Source organism: Neopsephotus bourkii, unplaced genomic scaffold (genome assembly GCF_033783945.1).
Source record: "Neopsephotus bourkii isolate Nb327-2 ecotype Australia unplaced genomic scaffold, CSIRO-AGI_Nbou_v1 NB_1759, whole genome shotgun sequence".
In the NCBI taxonomy this organism is placed as follows: domain Eukaryota; kingdom Metazoa; phylum Chordata; class Aves; order Psittaciformes; family Psittacidae; genus Neopsephotus; species Neopsephotus bourkii.
This window is the reverse complement of record NW_026902233.1, coordinates 668182-681423: the sequence shown is the minus strand read 5'-3', so window position 1 is coordinate 681423 and position 13242 is coordinate 668182. Positions and strand designations below refer to the sequence as shown.

General features: G+C 39.6%; 1 protein-coding gene across 7 annotated transcripts in view; it reads left to right on the top strand.

The window, feature by feature from the left end:
* ERCC6L2 (ERCC excision repair 6 like 2) overlaps positions 1 to 13242 on the top strand; it is a 67518-nt gene that overhangs the window by 20647 nt on the left and 33629 nt on the right. For 6 of the 7 annotated variants that reach the window (XR_009729093.1, XR_009729092.1, XM_061377540.1 and 3 more), the window contains exons 11-15: positions 217 to 362; positions 5613 to 5708; positions 7167 to 7266; positions 10609 to 10761; positions 11849 to 11929. Coding sequence is in view for 5 of the 7 variants with exons in the window: in XM_061377540.1 (XP_061233524.1) it covers positions 217 to 362; positions 5613 to 5708; positions 7167 to 7266; positions 10609 to 10761; positions 11849 to 11929 (576 nt within the window). In the remaining 2 variants the exon portion in view is untranslated. Of the gene's footprint in view, positions 1 to 216; positions 363 to 5612; positions 5709 to 7166; positions 7267 to 10608; positions 10768 to 11848; positions 11930 to 13242 lie in introns of those variants that run through there. The other variant, XM_061377544.1, reaches the window with a different exon arrangement.

Below are 13242 nucleotides of genomic sequence, written 5' to 3'. Positions count from 1 at the left end.
TGATCACCTTGAGTGCTGTAGAATCACAGCTAAAGAGTCAGTGTTGATATCAAAACTACAAAGATTTGCTCTCCCTTTCAATTCTTGATCTCTTAAAAATAGAATATGTCCTCTTGTTTCAGAAACATGTCCTCCGTAATTAAGTTTAATTAGAAAGATAATCGTAAGCACTTCATCCTTCTTCTTTTTTTTTTTTTTTTCTTTTTTCCCACCCAGTTGCTAGATGTGCTGGAACAATACTGTATGGCATCTGGGCTAGATTACCGAAGACTTGATGGAAATACAAAATCAGAAGATAGAATGAGAATTGTAAGAGAGTTCAACAGCGTTCAAGAAATTAACATATGTCTTGTATCTACAATGTAAGAAAATTTAACTTGAAATTTGTTTCATTCTGCCTTCCTAATGTTTAGTGAATAAGTCACTCTGTATTTTGTTTGATGACCTGATTAAGGTCTTTTCAGTCTCTCATGCTCTGCCAATAGGGAGGGGCACAAATAGCTGGGAGGAAGCAGAAACAGGACACCTGACCCAAAATAGCCGAAGGGGTATTCCATTCCACAGCACATATAAACTGGGGGGACCCACCCGAAAGGCCAGCTCACCACTCAAGTCAGGCTGGGTATCGGTTGGCAGGTGGTGAGCAATTGTACTGTGCATCACTTGTGTTTATTGCTTTTTTTTGCCCCTTTCCCTTTTTTAGTTTTATATTCTCTCCCCTTGTTATTTTCCTTATCATTATTATTTTTAGTAGTAGCAGCAGTAGTAGTTGTAGCATTTGTATTTGTATTATACTTAAGTTACTGGACTGTTCTTATCTCAACCCGTGGGGTTTACGTTCTTTTGATTCTCCTCCCCATCCCACCTGGGGAAACAGGAGGTGAGTAAGCAGCTGTGTGGTGCTGAGTTACCAGCTGGGCTTAAACCACAACAAGTATGTTCTTTATTTCTCAACACATAGTGAATTAAAAGAATTGGGTTATACGCTTATGTCTGGTTTTGGCCAACTGTTCCCGTGTAGTCAACCTGTATGTGTTCTGAAAGTCGTATTGGTTGGAGAACCAAATGTTGATTTTTTTGCTGAAAATACACAGTCTTTTGGCTGTAGAATGCATTCTGCAAAGGGTGAATTCCCTGCACAGTGATGTTAAGTTTGCCGTTGTATTCCACTGGCATAGGCAACATACAGCATTAAAACAGGAACCACCAATCTATAAATTCCGTTTGCAGAGCAGACAGTGGCGGTGACTTCACTGTTAAATTTACAATGTTCCTAGTTTATATTCGTTTTTTTTTTTTTTTTTTAATACTGGCAAAGCACTGTTTCTGCCTTCAGTTGGCTACGTACAGCCCACAGGCATTTGGAAAACGTCATTTTAGTTGGTTGGTGAGTTTTCTGAGAAGTGGAGCCTTAAGTGAAAAAAGAACCCACAAACAAACAAAAAATCCCATGTGTCCGTATAGCAAGACCTCAAGTCTTGCACTTAATGGTAGTATTAAACAGTCATAGGTACCCATAATACCTTTATTGATAGCTATGACTAATGTAGCTATATGGATAAATATATTTTATGGGTGTTGAGAGAAAATATGATTGATTTCTACAGAGCTTGTCAATTCTATCAAACCATTAAGTATAGATCATGAGTTGGGAGCAGCCCTGAGGAAAAGGACTTGGGAGTGTTGGTTGATGAGAAGCTCAACATGAGCTCCTGAAATGTGCACTTGCACCCAGAAAGCTAACTGTATGCTGGGCTGCATCAAAAGGAGCATGACCAGCAGGCTGAGGGAGGTAATTCTCCCCATCTCATGAGACCCCACTTGGAGTCCTGCATTCAGTTCTGGGGCCTCCAAAACAAGAGGGACATGAACCTTTTCGGGCAAGCCCAGAGCAGGGCCATGAAGATGTCTAGAGATGCCAGTGCACCTCTCCTATGAGGACAGGCTGAGAGAGCTGGGCTTGTTCTGCCTGCAGAAGAGAAGGCTCCAGGAGATTTTATAGCAGCCTAAATGGGGCCTTGAGGAAATCTGCAGAGTGACATTTTACAAGGATGTGTAGTGAAAAGACAAGAGGGAATGGCTTTAAACTGACAGAGGGGAGATGCAGATTAGATATTGGGAAAAAGTTTTTTCCTATGAGGGTGCTGAGACACTGGCCCAGGCTGCCCAGAAAAGCTGTGTCTGTCCCATCCCTGGCAGTGCTCAAGGCCAGGCTGACAGGGCTTTGAGCAACCTAGTCTGGTGGGAGGTGTCCTTGCCCATGGCAGGGGGGCTGGAACTGGGTGATTTTTAAGGTCCCTTCCAGCCCAGACTGTTCAATGTTTCTGTGATTTTATGAAAATAAAACCATCCAGTGGAAAGGAATTATTTATGGGAATCCATTCCAAGGGTACAGTCAGTATTTTAAAAAAATGTATTGGATGATCACTAATAGGTGTAAATTCGCTGTTGCCGCAGGCATGGGGAGCCAAACATCCAGCGAAGAAACAGAACATAAGGATTAGGCAAGTTTGAGGACCACAGGGTAACTCAACAGTACATAAATGTTCATTTAGCATCCATTGTTAAGAATTTCCCCTCTCTCAAAAGGTCACCTTTTGCAAAAAGCAACCTAAGGAAGGTATGCCAACTGTTCTGCTGTAAGATAGTGAAAGTATCTGACCTTTTAAGAGGTGCTCCTGTTTGTGAATACAGCCCAGGTACCATACTCGCTGCAGTTCCTCTCCCCTGTGCTTCCCATTAACCAATGCCAAAAAAAATGGGATAGGAGAAGGGAAAAGGGGAGAGGGGACAAGATGGAATGAACATTTTGAAATAAACATTTCATTACTAGTTTTATGTTAGTGGGACCTCAGAAAGAATCTGAGCATAGTATGTCTGAGTCTAGCAGACCTTTGAGTGGGATACTCACTCACGCTGATGGCATTCCACTCAATTTCAGGTGTGTTAGTTCTCAAGTCTTGCAGTTAATGGTAGTATTAAACAGTCATAGGCACCCATAATACCTTTATTGATAGCTATGAATAATGTAGCTATATGGATAAATATATTTTATGGGTATTGAGAGGAAATATGATTGATTTCTACAGAGCTTGTCAATTCTGTCAAACCATTAAGTATAGATCATGAGTTGAGAGCAGCTATGAATTGAGGAGAAGGACTTGGGAGTGTTGGTTGATGAGAAGCTCAACATGAGCTCCTGAAATGTGCACTTGCAGCCCAGAAAGCTAACTGTATGCTGGGCTGCATCAAAAGGAGCATGACCAGCAGGTTGAGGGATGTAATTCTCCCACTCTGCTCTCATGGGACCCCACTTGGAGTCCTGCATTCAGTTCTGGGACCCCCAAAACAAGAAGAATGTGAACTTGTTGAAGCAAGTGCAGAGGAGGGCCATGAAGATAACCTGAGGGATGGAGCAGGTCTCCTGTTGAGACAGGCTGGGAGAGCTGGGCTTTTTCTGCCTGGAGAAGAGAAGTCTAAGGGAGCACTCTTAGAGTACCTATAAGGTGCCTAAAGAAACCTGGAGGGGGACTTTTTACAAGGGCACGTAGTGACAGGAGAGGAGAAATAGCCTTAAGATGGCAGGGTAGATTTAGAATATATATTAGGGAGAAAGTCTTTGCTGTGCGAATGGTGAGGCACTGGCACAGGCTGCGCAGAAAAGTTGTGGCTGCCCCATCCTGGCAGTGTTCAAGGCCTCGCTGGCCAGGGCTTTGAGCAACCTGGTCTGGTGGGATGTGTCCTTGCCTATGGCAGGGGGGTTGGAACTGGATGATCTTGAAGGTTCCTTCCAACCCAGTCCATTCTGTGATTAAAGAGAGGCCCTTGATTAAAATTACAAAGTGTTTTACTGGGTTTTCCATGCTAGCCTTTCTCTGGAACATTGAGGTATTAAGCTGTCAGTGATGGGTTATAAAACCAAGGCATTTATTTAACACAGTGTGCAATTTTAAGTAAGATGATCTTTTCAAAGCTGCTGTTTGTAACAGAATTGTTATGGGACCTTTCATATAGGGCTCTTCATTTGAGTCATACTACAGTAGTTTGCATGGACCATCTTGCAGCAGTGACTAAGAGCTAGTTAAAATGGAAGATATTATTTAGTGTGCACAAACTGATTACTGTATTCATTGTCTCCATTAAGGATATAGCAGCCATTTTTTTTCCATTTTGGAGTATCTGAATTTTTGTGACATACCTAAAAATAATGAAAGGCAAAATCTTTAAAAAGCTAAGTAGCCTATTCAGTTAATTTTTATAGGCAGTATGTTTTACTTGTGCTAAGGCTTTACACTGAGGTATAATTCATATTGCAGTTCCAAATATTGCAATTTTTTTTAAAAAGCATTGGAGAAACATGTTGACTTATATTTCACTTTGACTACAGGGCTGGTTTGGTAAGATGAGAGGCTGAATTCTGCCTTCACTAAAAAGAAATACACCAAAATTCCAACATACAGTAAGGTATTCTGAAAAATACAAAGATTTTTATTCAGCATTACAAACTTTGAGAATGCTTATCCACTGGAAACCTCCGTTAATATTGGCAGGTTCTCACTTCCTCTCTTTTCCCAGATTTAACTAACCCAACACCACATCACACCTGGAAGGAAGAGGCCACAACTGTATTTACATTGACAGGAAATCCATGTAGACCAAAAACTAGTGGAGTTCCATAAGCTTTTAGTTTCTGTATCCATTCATTCTTACACGTGAAAATTTTAACTTTCCCTGTGCAAAATGTATTCTTCCAAAACTAGGTGCTTGATAAATTAAATGGGATTGACGTTTTCAATTTTGCAGTACCTCACTCAGAAAAAACACACACTTAAAAATTAGTGCTGCCTATGTCAATGTGAAGAATTGTTTTAAAAGTTAAATTAATAATAGTATTTAGTACATGCTTGTGTAGGATCTTGTCTCTTCCTGTAGGAGTGTTGGTTGAGCCAGTTGAAAAGAATTATTAATTGCCTGATTTGTTGCTGAATGAAAAGTGGTATTTTCCTTACTTTTATTCCTTCAAAATAAAACATTGAGCTATGCATATGCCAGGCTCTAGGTAACTGACCATTGTTAATTCTTAAAGGTATGGCATATCCTAGACTATGGCCATTTTAGTAGAAACTGCATAGCATTACTGTGAAACTATGTACTGGGATTAGAGGAAGTAAAGTTTAATGCAGACTCTTATTTAAGCTATAGTTTTCCTTCTTCTGTAATGTTAACTGGCATGAAAGTGGTTATGAATTTCAGTAAAATCGTTGGTGGAGTAGACCTGTGTAGGGCTTAGTGGGTATGAAGTAGCAGTCAGGGCTTCTACTGTTATAAAGTGATAGCAGTTGGTTATGACAGCTAGTCATACAGTTTGTAATCTACTTCTTAAGAGAGAAGACTGTATTTTACAGCAGTGGTTATTTGAGTACTTAGTGGTTATTAACACAACAGTAACACAAAGCTATACCCCACTATTTTCAGTATCTCTATTGTGGTCTTTTTTTTATGTAGGGGAAAGGTATGTCAATGTGGATTTAATACACGGGATGGGGGGGGGAGAGGGAGTTCTGTTTTTCTTACTGTCAAATAGTCCTATTTTTTCTTTTTCATATTTTTAGGGCTGGTGGACTGGGTCTTAACTTTGTTGGTGCCAATGTTGTTATACTGTTTGATCCTACATGGAACCCAGCAAATGATCTTCAGGCTATTGACAGGTATATTCTGAATATACAGAACTCAGTCCATGTTGTATTCTTCTTTAGATTTGATTCTATAATCTGGTTGTTCAAGTAGAATTTTCCTCAGGGAAGAAGTTTTTAATATAGTCTTGCTTGTCCATGAGATAGTAAGAGATGTCCAGCTAAATTATTTTTTAGCGTTGATATTTTAAACCCTGAATTTTATTTCTTATTTTACATTTTATTTTTGTGGCACTGTTATGTAGGGTCATAAAAACCCCAAACAAACCAACCAGAACACAACAGCAACACCACATCTTCCCCCACCACCCCCCCCGCCAAAAAAAAAACAAACCAGAACCCAAGCAAACAACAAACTGTAGCTGCTGTAACTTTGCATGATCTCTAGAATGTGTGTGTCTGTGTAGCTGGATGGCATTTCTCCTGTTTGTCAAGACAAAATGCATTGTAGTTGACCCTCGTTCAAGGGATGTTTTGAATTCCAGAATCCTTGAAAAAAAATTTATGCTCTTTTCCGCTTCCCACTTGTGGAGATTAGTGTCTCTTCAGCACTCACTCCCATCTCTGATATTATGCCATTGGAGTATTTCCAGGAATCTGGATTTTTCTTTTAGGGCTTTTTGACCGTAAGATGCTTGCCTAGGAATTCAGGGCAGGCTTTTGAGTAGCTGAAATAAAAAATACTGGAAGCCTTGTAAATTTAGTAGATACATATGTATTTTCATGAGCAGAAATAAACTTGTTTCTGTTGTCCCTTCTAATTATGTAATTCCATCTTAAGAGTCTTTCTGGCTTCTAAGAAATATCTGTTTCAGCAATGCGTGTTGTTGAAACGGTCTGCTTTTAAAGAATCTCTGTAAGATCACATTTCTATAAATTGGATCAGCCTCTGATATTTTTGGAATATAATCTGTTAGAAGTCTCAGAATTTACCATTTAGATAGAACACTACCTGTTTATTAGCTGTTTTATGATGTTGTGACTTGCAAAGTAATTTATATAGTTAAGAAAGAACAGGCTGCCCCAAGTAATCCTGTGATCTAACTCCTATATAGTGCAAATAGAATACCTTATGAGAGAGCAGATGGAGACACGGGATGGAGTGGTGAAAAAACACAACTGAGAAAACGTATTGGAAGATGTGTTTTCAAGAGAGGTGGGAGACAGGCCTTGTGATACAAACTTAGGACAGAGATTTTTCAACTGGATAAACCTTGGAAGAAATATTGAAAACTAAGGGTAAAGGGAATTAAATACTGAGGAAAATTTGGAAAAGTAAAAAACCCAACCAAACAAAAACCCAAATAAACCCAACAAAAACAAACTAGCAAAAAACACAACCAACTCATAAATGATTTAGAGTACTAGTGTTTTATTGGAATGCTTTTATTTACTTATTTATTTTACTACTCCTAAGAGTGCTTTCTCTTTTTAACCGATAAAAATGTTTTTTTAATGTCGTTGTCCCTGCAGAGCTTACAGGATTGGCCAATACAAACCTGTTAAAGTGTTCAGATTGATATCCTTAGGAACTGTGGAGGAGATGATGTACTTGCGACAAGTTTATAAACAGGTAAAGTTCAGAAACTATTTAAATTGGGATATCTTTGAAGCAGTTTCAGTGACTGAAAGCCAAGATAGCCTATAGCAAAATTGTAGTTTACCTCGGTTATATGATATATGCTATTACCTTAACTGATTAAGCAAAGGTACAGCTTTAAGTAATTGTTAAAGAACAAAACAATTATATTTGTATTTGAGTTTTTCTGTAACTTTGGACAGCTTAATTATACAATATACATTTATCAAGTTATATGGAAAACTTCAAGACTTGTAAAATATATCTTTGAGAGTTGTAGTTAGACTCTGCAGCAGTCTGATTTGGTTGGAGTCTGATTTTGTCCAACCCTCCAACAAAGGGTTGGAGAAAGACGAGCAAAAATCTTACTGGTGCTATGGAAGAAAAGCAAGAAGGCATATCTGCGCTCCTGCCTTTAAAAACTTGCTTGTAAAAGAGGGGAAAACCAGCTTGTAGTTCTGCTATTACAAAGAGAAGAAGAGATGTTGCTTGCCACAATACTGAACCTGGAACGCTTTCTAAATTTTGCTAGTTACATTGATAAGTTTAGACACCTAAGAGTGGGAAAACCAGAAGTTTGAGGAACACAGAATCTAGCAACTGTTTCCTAATGAATAATAGCTTGGTTAATAGGTAGTCTTCAGAATGGTGACCTGTCACTAGTTGGGTCCCACAGAGATTGATGTTGGTCCCAAGACTGCTTAAAACCTTCATAAGTGATCTGGAAGATGGGATGAAGTGTACCCTGATTAACTTGCTGATGATACCAAACTGAGTCAGGAAATGGACACTTTGGAAGGGGGAGCTGGTCTGCACGAGGACATGGATAGGCTGGAAGAGTGAGCAAACAAGAACCGTATGAAGTTCAACAAGGAAAACTGGAAAGTCTTGCACCTGGCTAAACACAGTCCAAGAGTGCAGCACAGGGAGGGATCTACCCAGCTGTGGAACAGCTCTGGAAGGAGACTAGAGGTCCTGTTGGACAACAAGCTCAGTATGAGTGAACAGTGTACAGCTGCGGCAAAGAAAGCCAACGAGATGCTGGGTTACATCAACAGGGACATTGCCAGCATAGATAAGGAAGTCATCCTACTCTTATCCTTGCTTGTCAGGTCACACCTACAATACTGTGTTTGGTTTTGATCTCTGCCTTGCAAAAATGACATGGACAGGCTGGAGTGAGTCCAGAGAAGGGCTACAAGGATTATCAGAGGAGTGGGAAGCCTGCTGTGTGAGGAAAGGCTGAGAGAGCTGGGCTTGTTCAGCCTTGAGAAAAGAAGACTTAGGGGAGACTTCATCACCATGTTCCAGTGTTTAAAGGATGGCTACAAAGAAGATGGAGACTCCCTTTTTACAAGAAGTCATGCGGAAAAGACAAGGGGTAATGGGTACCTGTTCCTCCCAAGGAGATTCTAATTGGATACGGGAGAATTTTTCGCAGTGAGAACAATCATCCATTTGAATAATCTCCCCAGGGAAGCAACATTGGACACATTTAAGATATGGCTGGACAGGGTGCTGTGACATCTTGCTAGACCTTGCTTTTGCCAAGGTGTTCCTTGAGGTCCCTCACAACCAGGTATTCTGTGATTCTAGAGTAGTAATATAGTTTTCAAACGCATCAGGAGCAGGAATTGCACTGCTCTATGGACGTTACTTTAGCAAGGTCTAAAGGAGCGTTCATTGCCAAAAAACCTCGTCGATTTATTCTTTATATCCACATTAATGGAAAAGCTTAGAGAGCATCCTGTTTCAAAGTTTCTGTCATGCAAAGTACTTAGGAGGATTCACTTCAACAGCAACTATCGGTAGTGAGATCTCAGGCTAACAAAATGAGCAATAGCAATTTACCACCAGCTGTATTCACTAAAATCCTGGAGGAGTGTCATGCTTCACAGAGGTCTTTGCAGGTGGTAATCCTGTAGATAAAGAAAACCTGGATATTGGTCTGTTTGGTTTTCCAAGAGGCATCTATAAAACTTGTTGAAAGGCTCATGTGGTTGGTTTGTTTTTTGGGGGCTTCTTTTTTTGCCCCAAGTTGGCTTGTGGTTTTCAAGTTGAATAGGAAGCAATAAACAGAATAAATCTTGAATTTTAATTTTTCTAGTCTACACTTGTATTGCATTGCCTGCTATTGACCTGAACACAGTTAGGAATTTTTCAGTTGGTTTTGAAGCAAATGCGTTTTTCTGATATTGAAAGTTCAGAAACCAAGAGTACTTGTGTGCATGTGGCTTTTGGTGAGCTATACAAATGCGCTCTCAGAGAGCTGAATGTTGTCATCTGTGCCTTTCAGAAATAAGTTTATGTGAAAACGCTTTCTCATGTTTGTAGTGTATTCTTAACCAAGGGACCTATTTGACTTTAAAATTGCTACATTCTTTTTTAATTTGTGGTGTTTGATTGTCTGATGTAGTCATTTGTGATTGAGTAATCTGATGTAAATAAAATTGAAATCTAACATAATAGAAACCCAGGTAAGTTATATATGGATCCTAAAGTATACTTTTGTAAATAATATGAGTAATTCAAGAAAGATGTAAGCTGTGCTTGGCTAAAGTTTAACTAGAATTTGACTGTACAGTTAGTTACTGGCCTGTGTAATTCCAGGGATGTGCTGTCCAGGAAAATGCCTGTTCAGTGCTAGAACTAGGAGGAGAACTGAAGAACTACCAACTACTTAGAGACTGTCACAAAAAATATTACAAGTCTTGCATCCATAAAACCATGGTTTTGATGTTCTTCAGTTTAAAATCAAATAGACCAGTTATCCAAATATTGAAAATTTACAGTCATTGAAACCTGCCTGGCTACAAAAATGTTTTAGTTCTGCCTGACAAACCATTTACTTGTTTTTCCTTTTTACCTAGGAGATTTTTAAGTCACTTCTGTTCAGTCTACTTAGAGTACATGATAATTAAAATATTCAAAGATCATTGGGAGTAATCTTGTGGCCTTATTTAGTCCTTACCAAGTAAACATACAATGCAAAGGACTATGGTAAAAGTTAGTAAACATTCAGTACTGGTGAAAGATGAGCAGTCAAGGTACAGAGAAGTGTCAGTAGTGTGTACGGTAGGTGTCTGGTATCAGACAACAATGAAGTGAAAGACTTGAAATACTCTTTTTTTTTTTTTCTTCTGTAAAACCAAGCAGGTTCATATTATAACACAATCTATTATACTGACATCTGCCAGGAAAATCAAAACAAAATATCCTCCTGTAGGAATTTTTGCCTGCTCCAACTAAAGCTGTGTGTATAATGTGGATGCCAGGAAATTCTGATGAGTAGTTGGAGCAAACACTTCTGAAATCTTTTGTGTTGTTCTGTTTTAGCAACTTCACTGTGCGGTGGTTGGAAGTGAAAATGCCAAGCGGTATTTTGAGGCAGTGCAAGGATCAAAGGAACATCAAGGAGAGCTTTTTGGGATCCATAACCTTTTCAAACTTAGGACTCATGGGTCCTGTCTTACCAAAGACATCCTGGAGGTGTGAAGTCTTACCCTTTTAATTCTGGATATTAGCTTTACATTTTTGCTTTCCTCATTAGTTACTTTGTTACAATTTTAAATGGAAACACTTTATGAAGCTGAATGGTGAAATCTAAAAAGTACCTGTCTAGGAGTGCATTAAATGAAACAGGCATGCTAATTCCTGACTCTGATGTAGACCAGCTAAATTTCCTTAAATCAGACAAAAAACCTGGAAAAAGTTCTGATTATAGTTTTCTAAAGTTTGCCAATATGTTTCTTTTCCTAGTAAAAATGCCATAACTTACTGTTGTAATACTTTCACATATTGTTAACACTGTGTACAGGCACCTTTTATTCATCAGTAGATCAGTGACCATGTAAGCCAGAGTTCTGATAATAGGAATATTTTTTTTATGATCACAGTAACCTTTATATAGTACATTTTGAAGTGTCAAAAGCTATCTAATAACATGTATTTTAGAATGCTGTGTTTAAAAACGTTACAGGGTGAAGTAAATAACTGAGGCTTTATGCTTTAATTTCTTAGTTATTCTAAAAAAATTATGGTCCAGTTTCAGAGTGTATAGTGCAAACTGATTTTAAGTATATTCAGTATCCAGTATGTTTGTTGCAGCTAACTTGCATCTTGGAGTTTACTGCAGCTTTCTTCTAGGTTTCTTTCCCTCTGTTGTGTTATTTTGTCTTTGCTAGGAGGAGGCTTGGGAATGTAATACAGTAACACAAAGTTAGCATAGCCAAAAGAGTAACTTTGGGGATATTAAGCTCAAAACTTCTCTAAATTAAATTAAAACATGGCATGTAATTTGAGCATTGAAGCAGGTATTCTGTTTTAGGAAAAGAAAGTTTAAAATTATTAAAATAGTGTGCAAATCAAATGCTCCAAATTTATGCAGCATGTTGCTTCTACTGCAGGATATGCATTAGATCGAAGAGCAGTAAGTGTATTGCCAAAATGCAAGCCTGGTCTTTGCTGATTGTGTTTCTGGTGCTTAGACATCTGTAAAAAGGAAGAAAAACTGGGCTTGCCTTTGTTAACTTGAACAGATAAAAAAATTTATTGCAAACATTCTTGACTGTTCTAGAGGGAAGGACGGGTAGAAGCAGGAGTCATAACAGCAACTACGTGGCTAAAGGAAGAGACTTCTCCATGCAGCTCAGAAAAGGTGAGGACTGTGAACTAGAGCATGGTAGTCCCTCTGGTTCCTGACACTGTAGAGGCAATTATAGACAGTATGTAATTAGACTGATAATATGTTTACCTTAGATTGAATTTGGTGTCTTTTATTGCTTGCTTGCCCCTGGTTTCATGTATTGTAAAGTATTGGATAATATCATGCTCTCATTGTGTATTTAAAGTAGAGTATTCTGAATATCTGGTAATGTGGTATTCTATGACCTTTACAACACCTGGATATCATATCTTCAGTCTGAAGTTTTTACTAATATGCTGTTATTACACAACAATATTGTTTACTGAAAGAGAATCATAGAATGAATTGTGTTGAAAGGGACCTTAGAATCACAGGATCATAGATTAGTTAGGGTTGGAAAGGACCTTAAGATCATCTAGTTTCACCCCCCTGCCATGGGCAGGAACACCTCACACTAAACCATGTCACCCAGGCCTTCGTCCAGCCTGGTACTGAACACCACCAGGGATGGAGCATTCACAGCTTCCTTGGGCAGCCCATTCCAGTGCCTCGCCACCCTAACAGGAAAGAACTTCTTCTTTTATCCAATCTAAACTTCCTCTGTTTCAGTTTTAACCTGTTGCCCCTTGTCTTATCACTACAGTCCCTAATGAAGAGTCCCTCCCCAGCATCCCTATAGTCCCCCTTCAGATACTGGAAGGCTGCTACGAGGTCTCCACGCAGCCTTCTCTTCTCCAGGCTGAACAGCCCCAACTTTCTCAGCCTGTCTTCATATGGGAGGTGCTCCAGTCCCCTGATCATCCTTGTGGCCCTCCTCTGGACTTGTTCCAACAGTTCCATGTCCTTTTTATGTTGAGGACACCAGAACTGCACACAATAGTCCAAGTGAGGTCTCATGAGAGCAGAGAGGAGAGGGGCAGGATCAACTCCTTCGACCTGCTGGTCACGCTGCTTTTGATGCAGCCCAGGATACGGTTGGCTTTCTGGGCTGTGAGCACACACTGAAGCCAGCTCATGATTATTTTCTCATCGACCAGCTCCCCCAAGTCCTTCTCTGCAGGGCTGCTCTGAATCTCTTCTCTGCCCAACCTGTAGCTGTGTCTGGGATTGCTCCGACCCAGGTGTAGGACCTTGTACTTGGCATGGTTAAACTTCATGAGGTTGGCATTGCCCACCTCACAAGCGTGTCAAGGTCCCTCTGGATGGCATTCCTTCCCTCCAGCGTATCAACCGAGCCACACATGTTTGTGTCATTGGCAAACTTGCTGAAAGCACACTCAATCCCACTGTCCATGTCACTGACAAAGATGTTGAACAAGACCGGT